Source organism: Oncorhynchus keta, unplaced genomic scaffold (genome assembly GCF_023373465.1).
Source record: "Oncorhynchus keta strain PuntledgeMale-10-30-2019 unplaced genomic scaffold, Oket_V2 Un_contig_18015_pilon_pilon, whole genome shotgun sequence".
Lineage (NCBI taxonomy): Eukaryota > Metazoa > Chordata > Actinopteri > Salmoniformes > Salmonidae > Oncorhynchus > Oncorhynchus keta.
The window spans coordinates 1-26,105 of NW_026280700.1; the positions used below are offsets into that span (position 1 = coordinate 1).

The 26,105-nt window shown below is 47.8% G+C and overlaps 1 protein-coding gene across 1 annotated transcript; it reads right to left on the minus strand.

Annotated features, from left to right (window-relative positions):
• Positions 1-1,076: 1,076 nt before the first annotated feature.
• On the minus strand, positions 1,077-24,505 carry LOC127919980 (tropomodulin-3-like; the record flags this gene model as incomplete). Its single annotated transcript, XM_052503829.1, is given in 5 exon segments — positions 1,077-1,154; positions 1,402-1,464; positions 1,467-1,523; positions 22,438-22,594; positions 24,292-24,505. Coding segments are annotated over 5 exon segments (481 nt in total), but the record flags the coding sequence as incomplete, so codon positions are not given.
• Between the last annotated feature and the right edge of the window lie 1,600 nt (positions 24,506-26,105).

A 26,105-nucleotide genomic window follows, 5' to 3' on the forward strand; every position in this document is an offset into this window, starting at 1 on the left:
ATGTTGGGGTTAGTAGTGTAGAGGTTACATGGTGGTAACTGTGTTTACGTTGGGTTTGTTACGTTGTGGTTACGTTGTGGTTGTGCCAGGTTCGTTGTGGTTACGTTGTGGTTACGTTGTGGTTACGTTGTGGTGGTGTTGTGGTTACGTTGTGGTTGTTACGTTGCGGTTGTGTTGTGGTTACGTTGTTGCGGTTGTGTTGTGGTTACGTTGTGGTGGTGTTGTGGTTACGTTTGTGGTGTTGTGGTTACGTTGTGGTGGTGTTGTGGTTGTGTTGTGGTGTGGTTACGTGGCCGTGTGGTGGTGTTGTGGTTGTGTTGTAGTTTGTGGTTACATTGTGGTTGTGTTGTGGTTACATTGTGGTTGTGTTGTGGTTATGGTTCAATTGTAGTTGTGTTGTGGTTACATTGTGGTTGTGTTATGGTTACATTGTGGTTGTGTTATGGTTACATTGTGGTTTTGTGTTATGTGGTTACATTGTGGTTGTGTTGTGGTTACATTGTGGTTGTGTTATGGTTACATTGTGGTTGTGTTGCGTTACATTGTGGTTGTTATGGTTACATTGTGGTTGTGTTATGGTTACATTGTGGTTGTGTAATGGTTACATTGTGGTTGTGTAATGGTTACATTGTGGTTGTGTAATGGTTACATTGTATGGTTACATTGGGGTTGTGTTATGGTTACATTGTGGTTGTGTTATGGTTACATTGTGGTTGTGTTATGGTTACATTGTGGTTGTGTTGTGGTTACATTGTGGTTGTGTTGTGGTTACATTGTGGTTGTGTTGTGGTTACATTGTGGTTGTGTTGTGGTTACATTGTGGTTGTGTTGTGGTTACATTGTGGTTGTGTTGTGGTTACATTGTGGTTGTGTTGTGGTTACATTGTGGTTGTGTTATGGTTACATTGTGGTTGTGTTATGGTTACATTGTGGTTGTGTAATGGTTACATTGTGGTTGTGTTATGGTTACATTGGGGTTGTGTTATGTTACATTGTGGTTGTGTTGTGGTTACATTGTGGTTGTGTTATGGTTACATTGTGGTTGTGTTATGGTTACATTGTGGTTGTGTACTCACTGTTGTATCCTCCGTCTTTACTGCTGGTTCCATCGTAGCTCTGGGTGCTGGTCACCAGGGTATGGACACCTAGGATGGCTGTGGACAAACACACAACAACAGGCTTAGTGTGTGTACCATGGGACAAGCCTGGCTGACAGTGTGTATGAAAGACTCCTGTATTTAGCATTTAGCTGTCCTTGGAGAGACTGGAGACAGTAAGATACACAGATCTTTCTAATGCAGAGAGAGAGAGAGAGAGAGAGAGAGACAGAGAGAGAGTGAGAGCGAGGTTGTGTGCGTCTCTGTCCCTAAGAAGACAGCCTACCTACCCCCTCCCCCTTACCTGCCAGGTCACAGAGTTCAGTGTCGGTAGCACTGGACAGGGCCTCTTCTAGTTCCGGGTCAGGGTCGTTACCTCTTCCTGACGAGACTCGATGGGCCGCTGCTTGGGAACAAATGCCTTGCCTACAGAGGCAGAGCGAGAGGGAAGATATGGGAGAGAGATGGGAGAGGGGGAAAGGGGAGGGAGAGGAGATGGGAGGGGAGAGAGAGAGATGGGGAGATGGGGAGAGAGAAGAGGGAGAGAAGAGTGAGAACCTGACTAGGCAGATGTATCCAACTTCCTCTTGACCCTCTGGTCTCTTCTGTACAGGTCATTCCCCCAGCTGACACAGGAAGGACCACAATGCACTGCAGAAGCGAAGGCGGTCAGCCAGAGAACCACTGTTTATTTTTCATGTCCAGAGAGACAGATAAACAATCACCCCTGCTAATAAACTCATCGATATAGTCAATACAGCATATGAAACAACAACCAGTAAGTTAGTAGTAGCTGGAGTTGAAAGGGAGTCTGATGAACTCACTGATATCATTGTTATGTCTCCGCCGTGCAGTTTGAAGGAAGTTGCTAACTAGCGTTAGCACAATGACTGGAAGTCTATGGGTATCTGCCGCTGGTTAGCTCCAACTTCCTTCATCACTGGACAGAGAGACATAAAACTGGTATCCGCTAGTTAATGGGACCCTGGGGACGTAGAAAAAAGGTCCTCGTTGTTAAAATCCCCAAGTAGCCCTTTAACTTGGAGATGGATCGTTTTTCTGTGTGGTCCTTCTGTAGCTCAGTTGGTAGAGCATGGCGCTTGTAACGCCAGGGGTAGTGGGTTCTGATCCTCGGGACCACCCATACGTAGAATGTATGCACACATGAAAGTCGCTTTGGATAAAAGCGTCTGCTAAATGGCATATATTATTATATATATTATTCTCCTCCCATCCTCAGCAGTGGTTCCAAAACTACTTGGGATGTTCAGGGTAAACTAAAACTACTAAACCAAATACAAAATGGATATATATATATATATATATATATATATATATATATTTTGTTTTTGTTTTGTTTTTAAATAGCCTATAATAACAATCATCTTTGAGGACTTCCAATTACCAAAATAAAAGCTAGACAATCAGACTGTCATTGAATTTGTTAATATGTTTGGAGCATAAGAATACAACATTAGCCATGTCAAAATGCGTAGAATTGTAGGAAATTAGCTTTAAAACCACTAAATGTTTTCTCGACCGCCAAGATGGGAGCCTCAAATTTTCTTGCCCAGGGCCCGGACAGAACTCAGCTGTACAGATGCCCCTTTTCTCTCTCTCTCGTTCCACCACCCTTTCTCACCCCAATTTCATCATATCCAATTCCCGATCTCGTCTCATCGCTGCAACTTCCCAACTGGTTCGGGAAAGGCAAAGGTTGATTCATGCGTCCTCCGAAACATGACTTGCCAAAATGAGCTTCATAACACCTGTCAGCTTAACCCAGCCGCACCAATGTCGGAGGAAACACCATTCAACTGACAATCGGAAGTCAGCCTGCAGGTGCCCAGCCCGCCATAAGGGAGTCGCTAGAGCACGATAATGCCAGGCCTATGGGACTCCTGGTCACAGTCAGTTGTGACACAGCCTGGGATCAAACCCGGGTCTGTAGTGACACCTCAGACATACCCTTAGACCGCTGCACCACTCGGGAGCCCCCAAGACCATTTTTTGCTCCAGAAACAAACTCTGCATTGTTACAAATAATGTCATAACAACACTCAATGTATAAAGAAATGGTCCCAACAGCCCATTCTCAAATCTACATTCAGTCTGATGTTTTCAAGAAGGGTTTTATTGATCTATTTTCTACTTAATCTTTAGTCTGTGTATATTCTTTCACCACATCTGGCCATAGGATGAAGGGGACATGTTTGCAGTTGTTAATATGATATCTGAGTGAGACTAACTACCAAAAATCTAAATGGTACAGTGTGTCCTCCGGCCGGTAAGTCAACCATGATAACAAGTTTAGATAGCTGCCCGCAAAACTAACTTAGCAGCCTAAACATGCGTGTTTGCTGACATGGGCTAATTGACTGACTATCAGTGAATGACATAAGCAGAAAAACTGCTTATGCACAACCAAATTTAGAAATTGCAACTTGTGTATTCTACTTATCTAACTGTCAACAGTAAGTTGAGACCCCAACGGAGGGGTGGGATTGATCTGCCAGTTGCCCATCCCTGCTTTAGAGTCTAGAGTTGCGAAACCAGAGTAACTTTCCCAAAATCCCACTTGATTCCAGGATTCAGGACCCATCTAGTGTTGAACCCAGGGGAGATTCAGGACCCATATAGTGTTGAACCCAGAGGAGATTCAGGACCCATATAGTGTTGAACCCAGGGGAGATTCAGGACTTTACTAGTATTGAACCCAGGGGAGATTCAGGACACATATAGTGTTGAACCCAGGGGAGATTCAGGACTCATATAGTGTTGAACCCAGGGGAGATTCAGGACCCATATAGTGTTGAACCCAGGGGAGATTCAGGACTCCGCTAGTGTTGAACCTAGGGGAGATTCAGGACTCATATAGTGTTGAACCCAGGGGAGATTCAGGACCCATATAGTGTTGAACCTAGGGGAGATTCAGGACTCATATAGTGTTGAACCCAGGGGAGATTCAGGACCCTACTAGTGTTGAACCCAGGGGAGATTCAGGACCCTACTAGTGTTGAACCCAGGGGAGATTCAGGACCCATATAGTGTTGAACCCAGGGGATATTCAGGACCCATATAGTGTTGAACCCAGGGGAGATTCAGGACCCATATAGTGTTGAACCCAGGGAGATTCAGGACCCATATAGTGTTGAACCCAGGGAGATTCAGGACCCATATAGTGTTGAACCCAGGGGATATTCAGGACCCATATAGTGTTGAACCCAGGGGAGATTCAGGACCCATATAGTGTTGAACCCAGGGGAGATTCAGGACCCATATAGTGTTGAACCCAGGGAGATTCAGGACTCATATAGTGTTGAACCCAGGGGAGATTCAGGACCCATATAGTGTTGAACCCAGGGGAGATTCAGGACCCTACTAGTGTTGAACCCAGGGAGATTCAGGACCCATATAGTGTTGAACCCAGGGGATATTCAGGACCCATATAGTGTTGAACCCAGGGGAGATTCAGGACCCATATAGTGTTGAACCCAGGGAGATTCAGGACCCATAGTGTTGAACCCAGGGAGTTCAGGACCCATATAGTGTTGAACCCAGGGGATATTCAGGACCCATATAGTGTTGAACCCAGGGAGATTCAGGACCCATATAGTGTTGAACCCAGGGGAGATTCAGGACCCATATAGTGTTGAACCCAGGGGAGATTCAGGACCCATATAGTGTTGAACCCAGGGGAGATTCAGGACCCATATAGTGTTGAACCCAGGGGATATTCAGGACCCATATAGTGTTGAACCCAGGGGAGATTCAGGACCCATATAGTGTTGAACCCAGGGGAGATTCAGGACCCATATAGTTTTGAACCCAGGGGAGATTCAGGACTCATATAGTGTTGAACCCAGGGGATATTCAGGACCCATATAGTGTTGAACTCAGAGGAGATTCAGGACCCATATAGTGTTGAACCCAGGGGATATTCAGGACCCATATAGTGTTGAACCCAGGGGATATTCAGGACCCATATAGTGTTGAACCCAGGGGATATTCAGGACCCATATAGTGTTGAACCCAGGGGAGATTCAGGACCCATATAGTGTTGAACCCAGGGGATATTCAGGACTCATATAGTGTTGAACCCAGAGGAGATTCAGGACCCATATAGTGTTGAACCCAGGGATATTCAGGACCCATATAGTGTTGAACCAGGGAGATTCAGGACCCATATAGTGTTGAACCCAGGGGAGATTCAGGACCCATATAGTGTTGAACCCAGGGAGATTCAGACCCATATAGTGTTGAACCCAGGGAGATTCAGGACCCATATAGTGTTGAACCCAGGGGATATTCAGGACCCATAGTGTTGAACCCAGGGGAGATTCAGTACCCATAGTAGTGTTGAACCCAGGGGATATTCAGGACCCATATAGTGTTGAACCCAGGGGATATTCAGGACCCATAGTGTTGAACCCAGGGGAGATTCAGTACCCATATAGTGTTGAACCCAGGGGATATTCAGGACCCATATAGTGTTGAACCCAGGGAGATTCAGGACCCATATAGTGTTGAACCCAGGGAGATTCAGGACCCATATAGTGTTGAACCCAGGGGAGATTCAGGACCCATATAGTGTTGAACCCAGGGAGATTCAGGACCCATATAGTGTTGAACCCAGGGGATATTCAGGACCCATATAGTGTTGAACCTAGGGGAGATTCAGGACCCATATAGTGTTGAACCCAGGGGAGATTCAGGACCCATATAGTGTTGAACCCAGGGATATTCAGGACCCATATAGTATTTGAACCCAGGGGAGATTCAGTACCCATATAGTGTTGAACCCAGGGGATATTCAGGACCCATATAGTGTTGAACCTAGGGGAGATTCAGGACCCATATAGTGTTGAACCCAGGGGATATTCAGGACCCTACTAGTGTTGAACCCAGGGGATATTCAGGACCCATATAGTGTTGAACCCAGGGGAGATTCAGGACCCATATAGTGTTGAACCCAGGGGATATTCAGGACCCATATAGTGTTGAACCCAGGGGAGATTCAGGACCCATATAGTGTTGAACCCCTGCTCCAACCCTTCCTATCTGGACGGGTTATATTGTTCCTCTAGGAATCAACTGCTTAGCCCTGACTGTCCGTGTGTGTGTGTGTGTGTGTGTGTGTGTGTGTGTGTGTGTGTGGGTGTGTGTGTTCCAGTCTGTAATTGTATAATACAGCTATCATTATTCTCAATTATGTCTATTTGAACTAACACTACATTAGTCAATTCATGTCACACACACACACACACATGTCACACACACACACACACACACACACACACACACACACACACACACACACACACACACACACACACACACACACACACACACACACACACACACACACAGTATTCTATTTCCCATTACACACATTTTCCGTGCTCTCACTCTCTCTGCCTGCATATCTATACAGCAGTCTGTAATTACTGTACCTAGGAATGACATCACCACCAGCGAACCAGAGCACACACACCCCAGAACCCATATCTTACCGATGAACACACACAAGACATTTCCATTACTCATGTACTTGTCTTGTTTAGTTCATTTTCTCTGAGCTGTGCTGAGATTGATGTCATGATGTTTCTGCTCTGGGGTCTCTAGAGGTTGTTTTATCCATAACGCTAACTCCTAGCAGCTAACGTATATTAGCTGCTCCAACTCATTCTGAGGTCGTTTTATCCATAATGCTAACTCCTAGCGGCTAATGTATATTAGCTGCTCCAACTCATTCTGAGGTCGTTTTATCCATAACGCTAACTCCTAGCGGCTAACGTATATTAGCTGCTCCAACTCATTCTGAGGTCGTTTTTATCCATAACGCTAACTCCTAGCTGCTAATGTGTGTCTACTACAGCGGTCTTTAGAGAACACGCCAACAGAGCCAGAGACAAGACACACAGAGAGAGAGAAGGAGGGGCTAGAGAGAGAGAAGGAGGGGCTAGAGAGAGAGAAGGGGAGGGGGCTAGAGAGAGAGAAGGAGGGGCTAGAGAGAGAGAAGGAGGGGCTAGAGAGAGAGAAGGAGGGGCTAGAGAGAGAGAAGGAGGGGCTAGAGAGAGAGAAGGAGGGGCTAAATGTAGAGAGAGAAGAGGGGGCTTTAGAGAGAGGGGCTTGTGTTCTACTGCAGGATGGACTGTATCTAAGGGTACAGTGTGTTCTACTGCAGGATGGACTGTATCTAGTGTACAGTGTGTTCTACTGCAGGATGGACTGTATCTAAGTGTTACAGTGTGTTCTACTGCAGGATGGACTGTATCTAAGTGGTACAGTGTGTTCTACTGCAGGATGGACTGTATCTACAGTGTGTTCTACTGCATGATGGACTGTCATCTAAGTGTTACAGTGTGTTCTACTGCAGGATGGACTGTATCTAAGTGGTACAGTGTGTTCTACTGCAGGATGGACTGTATCTAAGTGGTACAGTGTGTTCTACTGCAGGATGGACTGTATCTAAGTGGTACAGTGTGTTCTACTGCAGGATGGACTGTATCTAAGTGGTACAGTGTGTTCTACTGCAGGATGGACTGTATCTAAGTGTTACAGTGTGTTCTACTGCAGGATGGACTGTATCTAAGGGTACAGTGTGTTCTACTGCAGGATGGACTGTATCTAAGTGGTACAGTGGTTCTACAGGATGATGGAGTATCTGTGTTACAGTGTGTTCTACTGCAGGATGGACTGTATCTAAGTGGTACAGTGTGTTCTACTGCAGGATGGACTGTATCTAAGTGTTAAGTGTGTACTGCAGGATGGACTGTATCTAAGTGTTACAGTGTGTTCTACTGCAGGATGGACTGTATCTAAGTGGTACAGTGTGTTCTACTGACATCTAAGTGGATGGACAGGATGGACTGTATCTAAGTGGTACAGTGTGTTCTACTGCAGGATGGACTGTATCTAAGCGGTACAGTGTGTTCTACTGCAGGATGGACTGTATCTAAGTGGTACAGTGTGTTCTACTGCAGGATGGACTGTATCTAAGTGGTACAGTGTGTTCTACTGCAGGATGGACTGTATCTAAGTGGTACAGTGTGTTCTACTGCAGGATGGACTGTATCTAAGTGGTACAGTGTGTTCTACTGCAGGATGGACTGTATCTAAGTGGTACAGTGTGTTCTACTGCAGGATGGACTGTATCTAAGGGTACAGTGTGTTCTACTGCAGGATGGACTGTATCTAAGATGGTTACAGTGTGTTCTACTGCAGGATGGATTGTATCTAAGTGTTACAGTGTGTTCTACTGCAGGATGGACTGTATCTCGGTACAGTGTGTTCTACTGCAGGATGGACTGTATCTAAGTGGTACAGTGTGTTCTACTGCAGGATGGACTGTATCTAAGTGGTACAGTGTGTTCTCTGCAGGATGACTGAGCTGTACAGTGTGTTCTACTGCAGGTGTGTACAGTGTGTTCTACTGCAGGATGGACTGTATCTAAGTGGTACAGTGTGTTCTACTGCAGGATGGACTGTATCTAAGCGGTACAGTGTGTTCTACTGCAGGATGGACTGTATCTAAGTGGTGTGTGTTCTACTGCAGGATGGACTGTATCTAAGCGGTACAGTGTGTTCTACTCTGCTCTGTCTGGTTGCTGCTATTTCCGTCTGTCCTGTGTACCGTCTACCCATGAACCCTTATGCTTTGTCTTGGTTTGTGTGTGCGTGTGCGTGTGCGTGTGTGTGTGAGACAGAGTGCAGACATCTTTACATAACACAGCTGGAGATCTTCATCAGACTGAGGAGACAAGACCGTCTGCATCTCTCGCTCGTCTCGCTCTCTTTTCTCCCTCCCTCCCCGTCTCTCTCCCTCCTTCAGTCGGACCCCGGAGGCATTGCCATGGAAACCCAGCAGCAGCAGAAGGAAAGAGACAGGAAGTCACGGAACAGAGAGTAAAGTCTAAACTCCTCTATGCTGCTGCTGGGGGCAACTAACTTGTTGGCCAGACGTTACAACACACAGCTACATACAGAGGCTGCTATTCTCCCCAACCTCATCAGCACGTAATCCTTTACAGTTACCAGTCAACCAGTCAACAGTCAACCAGTCAACAGTCAACCAGTCAACAGTTACCAGTCAACAGTTACCAGTCAACAGTTACCAGTCAACCAGTCAACAGTTACCAGTCAACAGTTACCCCAGTCAACAGTTACCAGTCACACAGCAGTCAACCAGTCAACAGTCAACAGTCAACAGTTACCAGTCAACAGTTACCAGTCAACAGTTACCAGTCCAGTCAACCAGTTCAGTCCAGTCAACCAGTCCAGTCAACCAGTCAACAGTTACCAGTCAAGTCAGTCACCAGTCAACCAGTCAACAGTTACCAGTCACAGTTACCAGTCAACCAGTCAACAGTTACCAGTCAACAGTTACCAGTCAACAGTTACCAGTCAACAGTTACCACCAGTCAACCAGTCAACAGTTACCAGTCAACAGTTACCAGTCAACAGTTACCAGTCAACAGTTACCAGTCAACAGTTACCAGTCAGTTACCAGTCAACAGTTACCAGTCAGTTACAGTCAGTTACCAGTCAACAGTTACCAGTCAACAGTCAGTCAACAGTTACCAGTCAACAGTCAGTTACCAGTCAACCAGTCAACCAGTCAACAGTTACCAGTCAACAGTTACCAGTCAACAGTTACCAGTCAACAGTTACCAGTCAACAGTCAACCAGTCAACAGTCAACAACAGTCAACCAGTCAACCAGTCAACAGTCTACCAGTCAACAGTTACCAGTCAACCAGTCAACAGTCAACCAGTCAACAGTTACCAGTCAACAGTTACCAGTCAACAGTTACCAGTCAACAGTTACCAGTCAACAGTCAACCAGTCAGTTACCAGTCAACAGTTACCAGTCAACAGTTACCAGTCAGTTACCAGTCAACCAGTCAACAGTTACCAGTCAACAGTCAACCAGTCAACAGTTACCAGTCAACAGTTACCAGTCAACAGTCAACCAGTTACCAGTTACCAGTCAACAGTTACCAGTCAACAGTTACCAGTCAACAGTTACCAGTCAACAGTTACCAGTCAACAGTTACCAGTCAACAGTTACCAGTCAACAGTTACAGTCAACAGTCAACAGTCAACAGTTACCAGTCAACAGTTACCAGTCAACAGTTACCAGTCAACAGTTACCAGTCAACAGTTACCAGTCAACAGTCAACCAGTCAACAGTTACCAGTCAACCAGTCAGCAGTTGCCAGTCAACAGTCAGTACCAGTCAACAGTTAGTCCAGTCAACAGTCAACAGTACCAGTCAACAGTTACCAGTCAACAGTTAGTCCAGTCACCAGTTACCAGTCAACCAGTTACCAGTCAACAGTTACCAGTCAACAGTTACCAGTCAACAGTTACCAGTCAAGTTACCAGTCAACAGTTACCAGTCAACAGTTACCAGTAGTTACCAGTCCAGTCAACAGTTACCAGTCAACAGTTACCAGTCACAGTTACCAGTCAACAGTTACCAGTCAACAGTTACCAGTCACAGTTACCAGTCAACAGTTCAGTCAACAGTTAATCAGTCAACAGTTACCAGTCAACAGTTACCAGTCAACAGTTACCAGTCACAGTTACCAGTCAACAGTTACCAGTCACAGTTACCAGTTACCAGTCAACAGTTTACCAGTCAACAGTTACCAGTCAACAGTTACCAGTCAACAGTTACCAGTCAACAGTTACCAGTCAACAGTTACCAGTCAACAGTTACCAGTCAACAGTTACCAGTCAACAGTTTGGAAACACCTATTCATTCAAGGGTTTTTCTATATTTAAAAAAAACTATTCTACAATTTAGAAAATAGTTTTAAAAAAAATATAGAATAACCCTTAATTGTAGAAAAGAGATCAAAACTATGAAATAACACATATGGAATCATGTAGTAACCAACAAGTGGGAAACAAATCAAAATATATTTTATATTTTGTGTTATTTCATAGTTTATGTCTTCACTATTATTCTACAATGTAGAAAACAGTCAAAATAATGAAAAACCTTTAAATGAGTAGTGGTGTCTAAACGTTTGACTGGTACTGTATATGAAGTACTGTATATGAAATACTGTATATGAAATACTGTATATGAAGTACTGTATATGAAATACTGTATATGAAGTACTGTATATGAAGTACTGTATATGAAGTACTGTATATGAAATACTGTATATGAAGTACTGTATATGAAGTACTGTATATGAAGTACTGTATATGAAGTACTGTATATTAAATACAGTACCAGACAACCCCATCAGTGCCCCTCCCCCTCAACACACTAAACAAATCTATACAGTAGCCTTTTCCTTCAGTAGCCCCTCCCCCTCTTCTCCTGCCACACAACTCCCTCAAGGAGAATAACCTCTGTGCATCTGTGCCCCCAGACACCCTCACTTTAAAGACTAGAAATGATAGTGACCCTTTCCTTCATGGGAATGTATTCACTCACTAGTAGAAGTGGCTCTGAATAACAGCGTCTGCTAAATGACTCAAACTTAAATCTAATTGTCCTTCGGTCCTCCCCCGCCGCCCCTCCGACAGAACACCACCCGTGCCCCCTACTCTCCAGTCTAAAAGGCGGTCTAGTCTCGAGGGGGCCTTGGCACTTCCTGAAAAGCCTCTAAACAGTAAATACAGCCATTACCCACAACACCCCACTTCCTGTGTCAGGCCCTCTGGAGAAGAGTCAGCTAACAGTTAGTCTACTATCCCCGGCACTTACAGCCACAGTCTTCTGGTTAACACACAGTTCAACTGTCTCTGCATGACCTTCTCCTTTCCCTACAGGTGATATCCTACATGTCAAATATCTGTGAGGTTGTATGTACTACAGACACTCTAGGTGCAGCCTGGGTGCTTCTCTCTGTGTCTGTCTATAATGGGGGTAACTGAAACTGTTGTCCACAGGGACCGACACAGAATGGCGAGAGAGAGACAAAGAGAGACAGAGACAAAGAGAGACAGAGACAAAGAGAGACAGAGAGAGAGACAGAGAGACAGAGAGAGAGAGAGAGAGAGACAGAGAGAGAGAGAGACAGAGACAGAAAGAGACAGAAAGAGACAGAAAGAGAGAGAGACAGAAAGAGACAGAAAGAGACAGAAAGAGACAGAAAGAGAGAGAGAAAGAGAGCGAGAGAGACAGAAAGAGAGAGAGAAAGAGTGAGAGAGACAAAGAGAGTGAGAGAGAAAGAGAGCGAGAGAGAGGGAGAACCACAGAGAGTCCAGTCATAGCCACATCTCAAACCCTCTACACTGTTTCTCAACCCTTTCCTGTAATTTCTCCCCAGCTGTTACAGAATGGAGTCTCTCTACAGGCCGTTACAGAATGGAGTCTCTCTACAGGCCGTTACAGAATGGAGTCTCTCTACAGGCCGTTACAGAATGGAGTCTCTCTACAGGCCGTTACAGAATGGAGTTTCTCTACAGGCCGTTACAGAATGGAGTCTCTCTACAGGCCGTTACAGAATGGAGTCTCTCTACAGGCTGTTACAGAATGGAGTCTCTCTACAGGCCGTTACAGAATGGAGTCTCTCTACAGGCCGTTACAGAATGGAGTCTCTACAGGCCGTTACAGAATGGAGTCTCTCTACAGGCCGTTACAGAATGGAGTCTCTCTACAGGCCGTTACAGAATGGAGTCTCTACAGGCCGTTACAGAATGGAGTCTCTCTACAGGCCGTTACAGAATGGAGTCTCTACAGGCCGTTACAGAATGGAGTCTCTCTACAGGCCGATACAGAATGGAGTCTCTCTACAGGCCGTTACAGAATGGAGTCTCTCTACAGGCCGATACAGAATGGAGTCTCTCTACAGGCCGATACAGAATGGAGTCTCTCTACAGGCCGATACAGAATGGAGTCTCTCTACAGGCCGTTACAGAATGGAGTCTCTACAGGCCGTTACAGAATGGGGCCTGAATGGAGCTGCTACAGAATGGAGCCTGAATGGAGCTGCTACAGAATGGGAGTCAGTCAGTGGATCACTGTTAATTTTGGCACACTTTAGATTTAGTCTCGACTGAAGTCACATTTTAGTCCTTTGAATAATGATTTACTGTAGTTATTGTCAAAATGAAGAAAACATTGGGCCATTTTAGAGGGAAAGAGAGAGGCACAACAACAATACAATACATAGTGGTGTGTTATGGGTAATATCTTTTGAGCGGTAAGGGCTTGAATCAAGACGTTTCTCTGAGGAAGTGGGAGACTTGGCTACAGAACTTGGCTATGAAACCGCCGTGGGGAAAGTGGGAGGGTTGAATGAGACTACAACTGCACTACTTTTCTATACCAAAGGGGAGAGACAAACATAGTTAGACCGTTTTACTATTAAACTCACTGCTGCTATTGTTTTCAATTTTGTAAAGCAGCTTGTGTTTCTTAAAGGGATACTTGGGGATTTATCAACTTCCCTTCCCCAGAGTCAGATGAACTCACTGATACCATTTGTATGTCTCTGTGTCCAGTATGAAGGAAGGTAGAAGTGGTTTTGCAAGCCAATGCTAACTAGCGTTAGCTCAATGATGGGGTCGAAGGGCCTCATTGGCAAAATCCTGAAGTATCCCTTTTCACCAGGCAAAGGGTAGCTAACCAGGCTGGTGGTGACTGGTTCACTACGGGGAAGCCAGAGAGTCCCCTGTGTGATGTGTATAATCAGAGCCTGTCTTCACACTCCCCTGCAGCTCACCAGCTGATGTAGGCGGTGTGTTCCGGGTGTGACTTGTCCTTCCCACTGCTGAACAGAACTGGGCTGCACATCTGTGCTGCTAATATTAATTGTGCTCATCACTGAAAAGCTCTCAAGTCTCTCCAGAAACTCTTGTCCAGTCCACTTAGTCCGATTTTGGTGCCCATGGTGTGTTTATACAACAAGTAAAACACAAATCACTTTTAAGGTCTAATCGAATGTAAATTCCACGAGACTCATTAAATCAGCCCCCGCTGATAACAAGAGTTGTTGCTATGGTCTGTCACCACACACACAGTGGGGGAGGGAAGAGGAATGTGTGTGAGGTGATTCCTGACAGGCTTCCTCCCCAGAGATCAGGGGCCATGACATCATGGTTCTGGAATGACATCATGGTTCTGGAATTCTACTGGAGGGAGGAACCCTAACCCTGCTCTATATACATACTGGAGGGGGGAACCCCAACCCTGCTCTATATACATACTGGAGGGGGAACCCCAACCCTGCTCTATATACATACTGGAGGGAGGAACCCCAACCCTGCTCTATATACATACTGGAGGGAGGAACCCCAACCCTGCTCTATATACATACTGGAGGGGGGAACCCCAACCCTGCTCTATATACATACTGGAGGGAGGAACCCCAACCCTGCTCTATATACATACTGGAGGGAGGAACCCCAACCCTGCTCTATATACATACTGGAGGGGGGAACCCCAACCCTGCTCTATATACATACTGGAGGGGGAACCCCAACCCTGCTCTATATACATACTGGAGGGGGAACCCCAACCCTGCTCTATATACATACTGGAGGGAGGAACCCCAACCCTGCTCTATATACATACTGGAGGGAGGAACCCCAACCCTGCTCTATATACATACTGGAGGGGGAACCCCAACCCTGCTCTATATACATACTGGAGGGAGGAACCCCAACCCTGCTCTATATACATACTGGAGGGAGGAACCCCAACCCTGCTCTATATACATACTGGAGGGAGGAACCCCAACCCTGCTCTATATACATACTGGAGGGGGAACCCCAACCCTGCTCTATATACATACTGGAGGGGGAACCCCAACCCTGCTCTATATACATACTGGAGGGGGAACCCCAACCCTGCTCTATATACATACTGGAGGGAGGAACCCCAACCCTGCTCTATATACATACTGGAGGGGGAACCCCAACCCTGCTCTATATACATACTGGAGGGGGAACCCCAACCCTGCTCTATATACATACTGGAGGGGGAACCCCAACCCTGCTCTATATACATACTGGAGGGGGGAACCCCAACCCTGCTCTATATACATACTGGAGGGAGGAACCCCAACCCTGCTCTATATACATACTGGAGGGAGGAACCCCAACCCTGCTCTATATACATACTGGAGGGAGGAACCCCAACCCTGCTCTATATACATACTGGAGGGGGAACCCCAACCCTGCTCTATATACATACTGGAGGGAGGAACCCCAACCCTGCTCTATATACATACTGGAGGGAGGAACCCCAACCCTGCTCTATATACATACTGGAGGGAGGAACCCCAACCCTGCTCTATATACATACTGGAGGGAGGAACCCCAACCCTGCTCTATATACATACTGGAGGGAGGAACCCCAACCCTGCTCTATATACATACTGGAGGGGGAACCCCAACCCTGCTCTATATACATACTGGAGGGAGGAACCCCAACCCTGCTCTATATACATACTGGAGGGAGGAACCCCAACCCTGCTCTATATACATACTGGAGGGAGGAACCCCAACCCTGCTCTATATACATACTGGAGGGGGAACCCCAACCCTGCTCTATATACATACTGGAGGGGGAACCCCAACCCTGCTCTATATACATACTGGAGGGGGAACCCCAACCCTGCTCTATATACATACTGGAGGGGGAACCCCAACCCTGCTCTATATACATACTGGAGGGAGGAACCCCAACCCTGCTCTATATACATACTGGAGGGAGGAACCCCAACCCTGCTCTATATACATACTGGAGGGGGGAACCCCAACCCTGCTCTATATACATACTGGAGGGAGGAACCCCAACCCTGCTCTATATACATACTGGAGGGAGGAACCCCAACCCTGCTCTATATACATACTGGAGGGGGGAACCCCAACCCTGCTCTATATACATACTGGAGGGAGGAACCCCAACCCTGCTCTATATACATACTGGAGGGGGGAACCCCAACCCTGCTCTATATACATACTGGAGGGAGGAACCCCAACCCTGCTCTATATACATACTGGAGGGGGGAACCCCAACCCTGCTCTATATACATACTGGAGGGAGGAACCCCAACCCTGCTCTATATACATACTGGAGGGGGGAACCCCAACCCTGCTCTATATACATACTGGAGGGAGGAACCCCAACCCTGCTCTATATACATACTGGAGGGAGGAACCCCAACCCTGCTCTATATACATACTGGAGGGGGGAACCCCAACCCTGCTCTATATACATACTGGAGGGGGGAACCCCAACCCTGCTCTATATACATACTGGAGGGGGGAACCCCAACCCTGCTCTATATACATACTGGAGGGAGGAACCCCAACCCTGCTCTATATACATACTGGAGGGGGGAACCCCAACCCTGCTCTATATACATACTGGAGGGGGGAACCCCAACCCTGCTCTATATACATACTGGAGGGAGGAACCCTAACCCTGCTCTATATACATACTGGAGGGAGGGAACCCTAACCCTGCTCTATATACATACTGGAGGGGGAACCCCAACCCTGCTCTATATACATACTGGAGGGAGGAACCCCAACCCTGCTCTATATACATACTGGAGGGAGGAACCCTAACCCTGCTCTATATACATACTGGAGGTACCAACCCTGCTCTATATACATACTGGAGGGAGGAACCCCAACCCTGCTCTATATACATACTGGAGGGAGGAACCCCAACCTTGCTCTATATACAAACTGGAGGGAGGAACCCCAACCCTGCTCTATATACATACTGGAGGGGGGAACCCCAACCCTGCTCTATATACATACTGGAGGGAGGAACCCCAACCCTGCTCTATATACATACTGGAGGGAGGAACCCCAACCCTGCTCTATATACATACTGGAGGGAGAAACCCCAACCCTGCTCTATATACATACTGGAGGGAAAAACCCTAACCCTGCTCTATATACATACTGGAGGGAAAAACCCTAACCCTGCTCTATATACATACTGGAGGGAAAAAACCCTAACCCTGCTCTATATACATACTGGAGGGAACAACCCTAACCCTGCTCTATATACACATACTGGAGGTACCAACCCTAACCCTGCTCTATATACATACTGGAGGTACCAACCCTAACCCTGCTCTATATACATACTGGAGGGAACAACCCTAACCCTGCTCTATATACATACTGGAGGTAACAACCCTAACCCTGCTCTATATACATACTGGAGGGAAAACCCTAACCCTGCTCTATATACATACTGGAGGGAACAACCCTAACCCTGCTCTATATACATACTGGAGGTAACAACCCTAACCCTGCTCTATATACATACTGGAGGGAACAACCCTAACCCTGCTCTATATACATACTGGAGGGGACAACCCTAACCCTGCTCTATATACATACTGGAGGTAACATCCCTAACCCTGCTCTATATACATACTGGAGGTAACATCCCTAACCCTGCTCTATATACATACTGGAGGTACCAACCCTAACCCTGCTCTATATACATACTGGAGGTAACATCCCTAACCCTGCTCTATATACATACTGGAGGTACCAACCCTAACCCTGCTCTATATACATACTGGTACTTGAGGCTATGAAAGGCATATTCCTACCCAGAAGTGTGTATTAGTGTGTGTGTGTGTATTAGTGTGTGTGTGTGTGTGTGTGTGTGTGTGTGTGTGTGTGTGTGTGTGTGTCCAAGCCCAATGAAATCCCTCTGTAATCTAGTTGGACTGTACCACCATATTGCTTTTTTCTCCCACACCCCTCCTCCTCCCCCAGCCCACACCCCTCCTCCTCCTCCCCCAGCCCACACCCCTCCTCCTCCCCCAGCCCACACCCCTCCTCCTCCCCCCAGCCCACACCCCCCTCCTCCTCCCCCAGCCCACACCCCTCCTCCTCCCCCAGCCCACACTCCTCCCCTTCTCTCAGCTGTGTATTGTGTAAGACCAGAGTAGACATGCATTAGTAATACCTGCAGACGCAGCAGTGGACTGATTACAGCTGAGACCAATATCTCACACACACACACACACACACACACACACACACACACACACACACACACACACACTGCCTGTAATACAATACACACCTGTCTGAAACAGAGCCTTCCCTTCAAGACCACAAACATTGCCCGCAACATCTAAACAAACATCGCCCGCAACATCTAAACATCGCCCGCAACATCTAAACATCGCCCGCAACATCTAAACATCGCCCGCAACATCTAAACATCGCCCGCAACATCTAAACATCGCCGCAACATCTAAACACGCCCGCAACGCCCTCGCCTTCAAGACTACCTGCAACGCTTGCACGCCTCGTCACCCGCAACGCCTCTCGTCACCCACAAACGCCTCTCGTCACCCGCGACGCTCTCGTCACCGCGACGCTCGTCACCAAAACGTCACCCGCACGCTCTCGTCACCCGCAACGCCCTCTCACGTCAAACGCCCTCGTCACCCGCAACGCCTCTCTAAACATCACCCCCAACGCCTCCCGTCACCCGCACGCCTCCGTCACCCGCACGCCTCCGGTCACCCGCAACGCCTCCTAACGCTCCGGTTACCCCTAACGCTCCGGTTACCCCTAACGCCTCTATTTACCCCCAACGCCCTCGTCACCCCTAACGCCTCTCGTCACCCACAAACGCCTCTCGTCACCCACTAACGCCTCGTCACCCGCAACGCCTCGTCACCCGCACGCCTCTCGTCACCCGCACGCTCTCGTCACCCGCACGCCTCTCGTCACCCGCAACGCGCCTCACCCGCACGCCTCGTCACCCGCACGCTCTCGTCACCCGCACGCCTCTCGTCACCCGCAACGCTCTCGTCACCCCAACGCCTCTCGTCACCCGCAACGCCTCTCGTCACCCGCACGCCTCTCGTCACCCACAAACGCCTCTCGTCACCCGCAAACGCCTCTCGTCACCCGCAACGCCTCTCGTCACCCGCAACGCCTCTCGTCACCCGCAACGCCTCTCGTCACCCGCAACGCCTCTCGTCACCTGCACGCCTCTCGTCACCTGCAACGCCTCCGTCACCTGCAACGCCTCTCGTCACCCGCAACGCCTCCGGTTACCCGCAACGCCTCCGGTTACCCCCAACGCCTCTATTTACCCCTAACGCCTATTTACCCCCAACGCCTATTCACCCCAACGCCCGGTCACCCCCAACGCCCGGTCACCCGCAACGCCTCTCGTTACCCCCAACGCCTCTCGTCACCCCCAACGCCTCTGGTCACCCCCAACGCCTCTGGTTACCCCCAACGCCTCTGGTTACCCCCAACGCCTCTGGTTACCCCCAACGCCTCTGGTTACCCCCAACGCCTCTGGTTACCCCCAACGCCTCTGGTTACCCCCAACACCTCTGGTTACCCCCAACACCTCTGGTTACCCCCAACACCTCTGGTTACCCCCAACACCTCTGGTTACCCCCAACACCTCTGGTCACATTGAGGTTTCTGCATTATGACGCATTTACATCAAATCAAGTTCATGGGTCACGTTCACAGTTTCTATCTCCAACAGTGTAGTAATGTTGGTGTTTCTATCTCCAACAGTGTAGTAATGCTGGTGTTTCTATCTCCAACAGTGTAGTAATGCTGGTGTTTCTATCTCCAACAGTGTAGTAATGTTGGTGTTTCTATCTCCAACAGTGTAGTAATGTTGGTGTTTCTGTCTCCAACAGTGTAGTAATGTTGGTGTTTCTAACTCCAACAGTGTAGTAATGTTGGTGTTTCTGTCTCCAACAGTGTAGTAATGTTGGTGTTTCTAGCTCCAACAGTGTAGTAATGCTGGTGTTTCTATCTCCAACAGTGTAGTAATGCTGGTGTTTCTATCTCCAACAGTGTAGTAATGCTGGTGTTTCTATCTCCAACAGTGTAGTAATGCTGGTGTTTCTAGCTCCAACAGTGTAGTAATCTGGTGTTTCTAGCTCCAACAGTGTAGTAATGTTGGTGTTTCTATCTCCAACAGTGTAGTAATGTTGGTGTTTCTGTCTCCAACAGTGTAGTAATGTTGGTGTTTCTGTCTCCAACAGTGTAGTAATGTTGGTGTTTCTATCTCCAACAGTGTAGTAATGTTGGTGTTTCTGTCTCCAACAGTGTAGTAATGTTGGTGTTTCTATCTCCAACAGTGTAGTAATGCTGGTGTTTCTGTCTCCAACAGTGTAGTAATGCTGGTGTTTCTGTCTCCAACAGTGTAGTAATGCTGGTGTTTCTGTCTCCAACAGTGTAGTAATGTTGGTGTTTCTAGCTCCAACAGTGTAGTAATGCTGGTGTTTCTAGCTCCAACAGTGTAGTAATGCTGGTGTTTCTAGCTCCAACAGTGCAGTAATGCTGGTGTTTCTGTCTCCAACAGTGTAGTAATGTTGGTGTTTCTGTCTCCAACAGTGTGGTAATGCTGGTGTTTCTGGCTCCAACAGTGTAGTAATACTGGTGTTTCTAGCTCCAACAGTGTAGTAATGCTGGTGTTTCTAGCTCCAACAGTATAGTAATGCTGGTGTTTCTAGCTCCAACAGTGTAGTAATGCTGGTGTTTCTAGCTCCAACAGTGTAGTAATGCTGGTGTTTCTATCTCCAACAGTGTAGTAATGCTGGTGTTTCTAGCTCCAACAGTGTAGTAATGTTGGTGTTTCTAGCTCCAACAGTGTAGTAATGTTGGTGTTTCTATCTCCAACAGTGTAGTAATGTTGGTGTTTCTATCTCCAACAGTGTAGTAATGTTGGTGTTTCTATCTCCAACAGTGTAGTAATGCTGGTGTTTCTGTCTCCAACAGTGTAGTAATGCTGGTGTTTCTGTCTCCAACAGTGTAGTAATGTTGGTGTTTCTGTCTCCAACAGTGTAGTAATGTTGGTGTTTCTAACTCCAACTACTGGTGTTTCTAGCTCCAACAGTGTAGTAATGCTGGTGTTTATAGCTCCAACATGCTGGTGTTTATAGCTCCAACAGTGCAGTAATGCTGGTGTTTCTAGCTCCAACAGTATAGTAATGCTGGTGTTTATAGCTCCAACAGTGCAGTAATGCTGGTGTTTCTATCTCCAACAGTGTAGTAATGCTGGTGTTTCTAGCTCCAACAGTGTAGTAATGTTGGTGTTTCTATCTCCAACAGTGTAGTAATGTTGGTGTTTCTATCTCCAACAGTGTAGTAATGTTGGTGTTTCTATCTCCAACAGTGTAGTAATGCTGGTGTTTCTGTCTCCAACAGTGTAGTAATGCTGGTGTTTCTGTCTCCAACAGTGTAGTAATGTTGGTGTTTCTGTCTCCAACAGTGTAGTAATGTTGGTGTTTCTAACTCCAACAGTGTAGTAATACTGGTGTTTCTCACTCCAACAGTGTAGTAATGCTGGTGTTTATAGCTCCAACAGTGTAGTAATGCTGGTGTTTCTAGTTCCAACAGTACAGTAATGCTGGTGTTTCTAGCTCCAACAGTACAGTAATGCTGGTGTTTCTAGCTCCAACAGTGCAGTAATGCTGGTGTTTCTGTCTCCAACAGTGTAGTAATGCTGGTGTTTATAGCTCCAACAGTAGAGTAATGCTGTGTTTCTCACTCCAACAGTGTAGTAATGCTGGTGTTTCTAGCTCCAACAGTATAGTAATGCTGGTGTTTCTAGCTCCAACAGTGCAGTAATGCTGGTGTTTATAGCTCCAACAGTATAATAAGAATACCTAGCAATACACACATAAAACAAACAGCAAAAAACGAAAGCAATACCAGAACGAGTGATGTCAGAGTAAATAAATATATAAATAATGGTGTGTATATATATATATGATTAGCTTTTAAAGGGATAGAGCCCATTTTTGGGGGGGCAATTAATCCACTTTTCTACTGGGCCTCCTACCTTTCCTCTCTCCAGAGAAAGACAACATCATCTCTGTCTTTATACTCCAGGGCCTCCTACCTTTCCTCTCTCCAGAGAAAGACACCACATCATCTCTGTCTTTATACCCCAGGGCCTCCTACCTTTCCTCTCTCCAGAGAAAGACAACATCATCTCTGTCTTTATACTCCAGGGCCTCCTACCTTTCCTCTCTCCAGAGAAAGACACCACATCATCTCTGTCTTTATACCCCAGGGCCTCCTACCTTTCCTCTCTCCAGAGAAAGACACAACATCATCTCTGTCTTTATACTCCAGGGCCTCCTACCTTTCCTCTCTCCAGAGAAAGACAACATCATCTCTGTCTTTATACTCCAGGGCCTCCTACCTTTCCTCTCTCCAGAGAAAGACACCACATCATCTCTGTCTTTATACTCCAGGGCCTCCTACCTTTTCTCTCCAGAGAAAGAGACTACATCATCTCTGTCTTTATACTCCAGGGCCTCCTACCTTTCCTCTCTCCAGAGAAAGACACCACATCATCTCTGTCTTTATACTCCAGGGCCTCCTACCTTTCCTCTCTCCAGAGAAAGACACCACATCATCTCTGTCTTTATACTCCAGGGCCTCCTTCTCCAGAAAACTGAGTAGTTTCTCTCGGCTGTAGGGGCCGGTGGCTGCTTTCACTGTGTGGTCCTTCTGACGCATCGACGCTGGCAGCAATGCATTCTGGGGGGGAGACACAGAGGGGTGGATACATGGGTTTATTGACTGATTGATCAATTGGTAATTGGTGGATTCATGTGCCATGTTTAAAAACATTAGGGCTGCATTCGGTGCCGTGTTGTGTTGAGTGGAGTTCCTATGGTTGCCTAGTTAGTGGACTCATCTCCTTCATGCTGTGTATAAGTGAAAGACAAGAAGAATGTTTAAGATGTTCTCTACTTGAGATGTACCAACACATTGGCCTCGTCCCAATACTTCTGTTGTATTGTGTAATATCACAAATAAATGTCTGTTGTACCTCACACTCTGGCCCTTGAAAAGGAAAATTAACCTCACTAAGTCCTGGAAGGGTTTGACTACTCTGCTCCTCCTCTACTCTGCTGCACCTCCTCCTCCTCTACGCCTCCTCCTCCTCTACTCTGCTGCACCTCCTCCTCCTCCCCCTCCCCTTCGCTGCGCCTCCTCCTCCTCCTCTACTCTGCTGCGCCTCCTCCTCCTCCTCCTCTACTCTGCTGCGCCTCCTCCTCCTCCTCTACTCTACTCTGCTGCGCCTCCTCCTCCTCCTCCTCCTCTACTCTGCTGCGCCTCCTCCTCCTCTACTCTGCTGCGCCTCCTCCTCCTCTACGCCTCCTCCTCCTCCTCTACGCCTCCTCCTCCTCTCCGCCTCCTCCTCCTCCTCTACTCTGCTGCTCCTCCTCCTCCTCCTCCTTCTACTCTGCTGCGCCTCCTCCTCCCCCTCTACTCTGCTGCGCCTCCTCCTCTACTCTGCTGCGCCTCCTCCTCCTCTACTCTGCTGCCCTCCTCCTCCACTCTGCTGCGCCGCCTCCTCTACACTGCTGCGCCTCCTCCTCCTCCTCTACTCTGCTGCGCCTCCTCCTCTACGCCTCCTCCTCCTCCTCTACTCTACTGCACCTCCTCCTCCTCCCCTTCTACTCTGCTGCGCCTCCTTCTCCTCACTCTGCTGCGCTCCTCCTCTACTCTGACTGGGCCTCCTCCTCCTCCTCCTCCTCTACTCTGCTACGCCTCCTCCTCCTGTCTACTCTGCTGCGCTCCTCCTCCTCTACTCTGCTGTGCCTCCTCCTCTACGCTCCTCCTCCTCCACGCTCCTCCTCCTCTACGCCTCCTCCTCCTCCTCTACTCTGCTGCTCCTCCTCCTCCTCCTCCTCCTCCCCTTCTACTCTGCTGCGCTCCTTCTCCCCTCTACTCTGCTGCGTTCCTCCTCTACAGGTCTGCTGCGCTCCTCTCCACTCTGCTGCGCTCCTCCTCCTCTACTCTACTGCACCGCCTCCTCTACACTGCTGCGCCTCCTCCTCCTCCTCTACTCTGCTGCGCCTCCTCCTCTACGCCTCCTCCTCTACTCTACTCTGCTGCACCTCCTCCTCCTCCTCCCCTTCTACTCTGCTGCGCCTCCTTCTCCCCCTCTACTCTGCTGCGCCTCCTCCTCTACTCTGCTGCAGCAGTCCTCCTCCTCTACTCTGCTGCGCCTCCTCCTCCTCCTCTACTGCACCGCCTCCTCTACACTGCTGCGCCTCCTCCTCTACTGCGCCTCCTCCTCCACTCTGCGTGCAAGTCAACATAGAAAAGCTTGGCAGACGGAGGTTAAAAGTTGATAAGAATGAGATGCCTGTCTGGCGAACAAGGAGAAAACACAAGGAAGACAGAAACAGACAGACTCCTCCCCCCCCCCCGCCCCTCCATACCTCTGGGTCCATCTCCTCCAGGGCAGTCTCCAGTTGTTTGAGTTCCTGCTCTGACAGGTTGTTAAGGATCTCATCCTCGTCAATCTCCTTGTACTTCTCCAGGTCTTTCTTAAATGACAATGCCATGTTCTCTCTCTGCTACACCAACTGCAGACCGGGGTGTCTGTCTGTGTCCCTCTGGGTCCAAGTGTCACGCCTAGGGGCAGGTAATCTGCTAGAGGGATAGAGGGATGGAGACAGAGAGGCAGTCAGACAGGGAGGCAGGCAGGCAGAGAGAGAGAGAGAGAGAGAGACAGAGAGGAGAGAGAGAGAGACAGAGGCAGACAGACAGAGAGGCAGAGAGGTAGAGAGAGAGAGGATGATAACATGTGAGTTAGTGGGATCAAAGTAGGTGATGTAATTAAAGCCAGTCAGACAGCGTCTGTCCTCCGGTCTTAAACATCACATAAACTGGGTGGTTCCAGTCCTGGATGCTGATTGTCTGAAAGCTGTGGTATATCAGACCGTATATCACGGGTACGACAAACAAATAGCTTTTTACCTTTGTAATTACGTTGATAACCAGTTTATAATAACAATCAGGCACTTCTGGGATTTGTGTTATATGGCCAATATCGGTGTGTTGGACTAGTAACCGAAACGTTGCTGGACCGAATCCCCGAGCTGACAAGGTAAAAATCTGTCGTTCTGCCACTGAACAAGGCAGTTATAACCTGCTGTTCCCCGGTAGGCCGTCACTGAAAATAAGAATTTGTTCTTAACCGACTTCCCTTGTTAAATACATGTTAAATAAAACTATAATCATGAAGCCCTTGACTAGTTGACTCAGGTATGTTTGTCTGGGACAACAACGTGCTGCTGGAGGCACAGGAGGACCGGAGTTGGGAAACATGGGTGTCAACTAAAGTTGAGTGGAGTTCAATCTTCCACGACCTCGACACAGCGGTCATTTTATTCTTAATGCGCAGCAGTCTGGGTGGAGCTGTGTGGTTTAGAGGGAACATTGTTCTCTCGTTCTCTCTCTGTTCTGGTATCTCTCCCTGTTCTGGTCTGTTCGCTCTCTGTTCTGGTCTCTCTCCCTGTTCTGGTCTGTTCTGGTCTCTCTCCCTGTTCTGGTCTGTTCGCTCTCTGTTCTGGTCTCTCTCCCTGTTCTGGTCTGTTCTCTCTCTCTTTCTGTTCTGGTATCTCTCCCTGTTCTGGTCTGTTCTCTCTCTGTTCTGGTATCTCTCCCTGTTCTGGTCTGTTCGCTCTCTGTTCTGGTCTGTTCTCTCTCTCTCTCTGTTCTGGTCTGTTCTCTCTCTCTCTCTGTTCTGGTCTGTTCTCTCTCTCTCTCTCTCTCTGTTCTGTTCTGTTCTCTCTCTCTCTGTTCTGGTCTGTTCCCTCTCTGTTCTGATCTCTCTCTCTGTTCTGGTCTGTTCTCTCTCTCTGTTCTGGTCTGTTCTCTCTCTCTCTCTCTCTGTTCTGGTCTGTTCTCTCTCTCTCTCTGTTCTGGTCTGTTCTCTCTCTCTCTCTCTCTCTGTTCTGGTCTGTTCTCTCTCTCTCTCTCTGTTCTGGTCTGTTCTCTCTCTCTCTCTGTTCTGGTCTGTTCTCTCTCTCTCTCTCTCTGTTCTGGTCTGTTCTCTCTCTCTCTCTCTCTCTGTTCTGGTCTGTTTCTCTCTCTCTCTCTCTCTGTTCTGGTCTGTTCCCTCTCTGTTCTGATCTCTCTCTCTGTTTTGGTCTGTTCTCTCTCTCTGTTCTGGTCTGTTCTCTCTCTCTGTTTTGGTCTGTTCTCTCTCTCTCTGTTCTGGTCTCTCTCTCTGTTTTGGTCTGTTCTC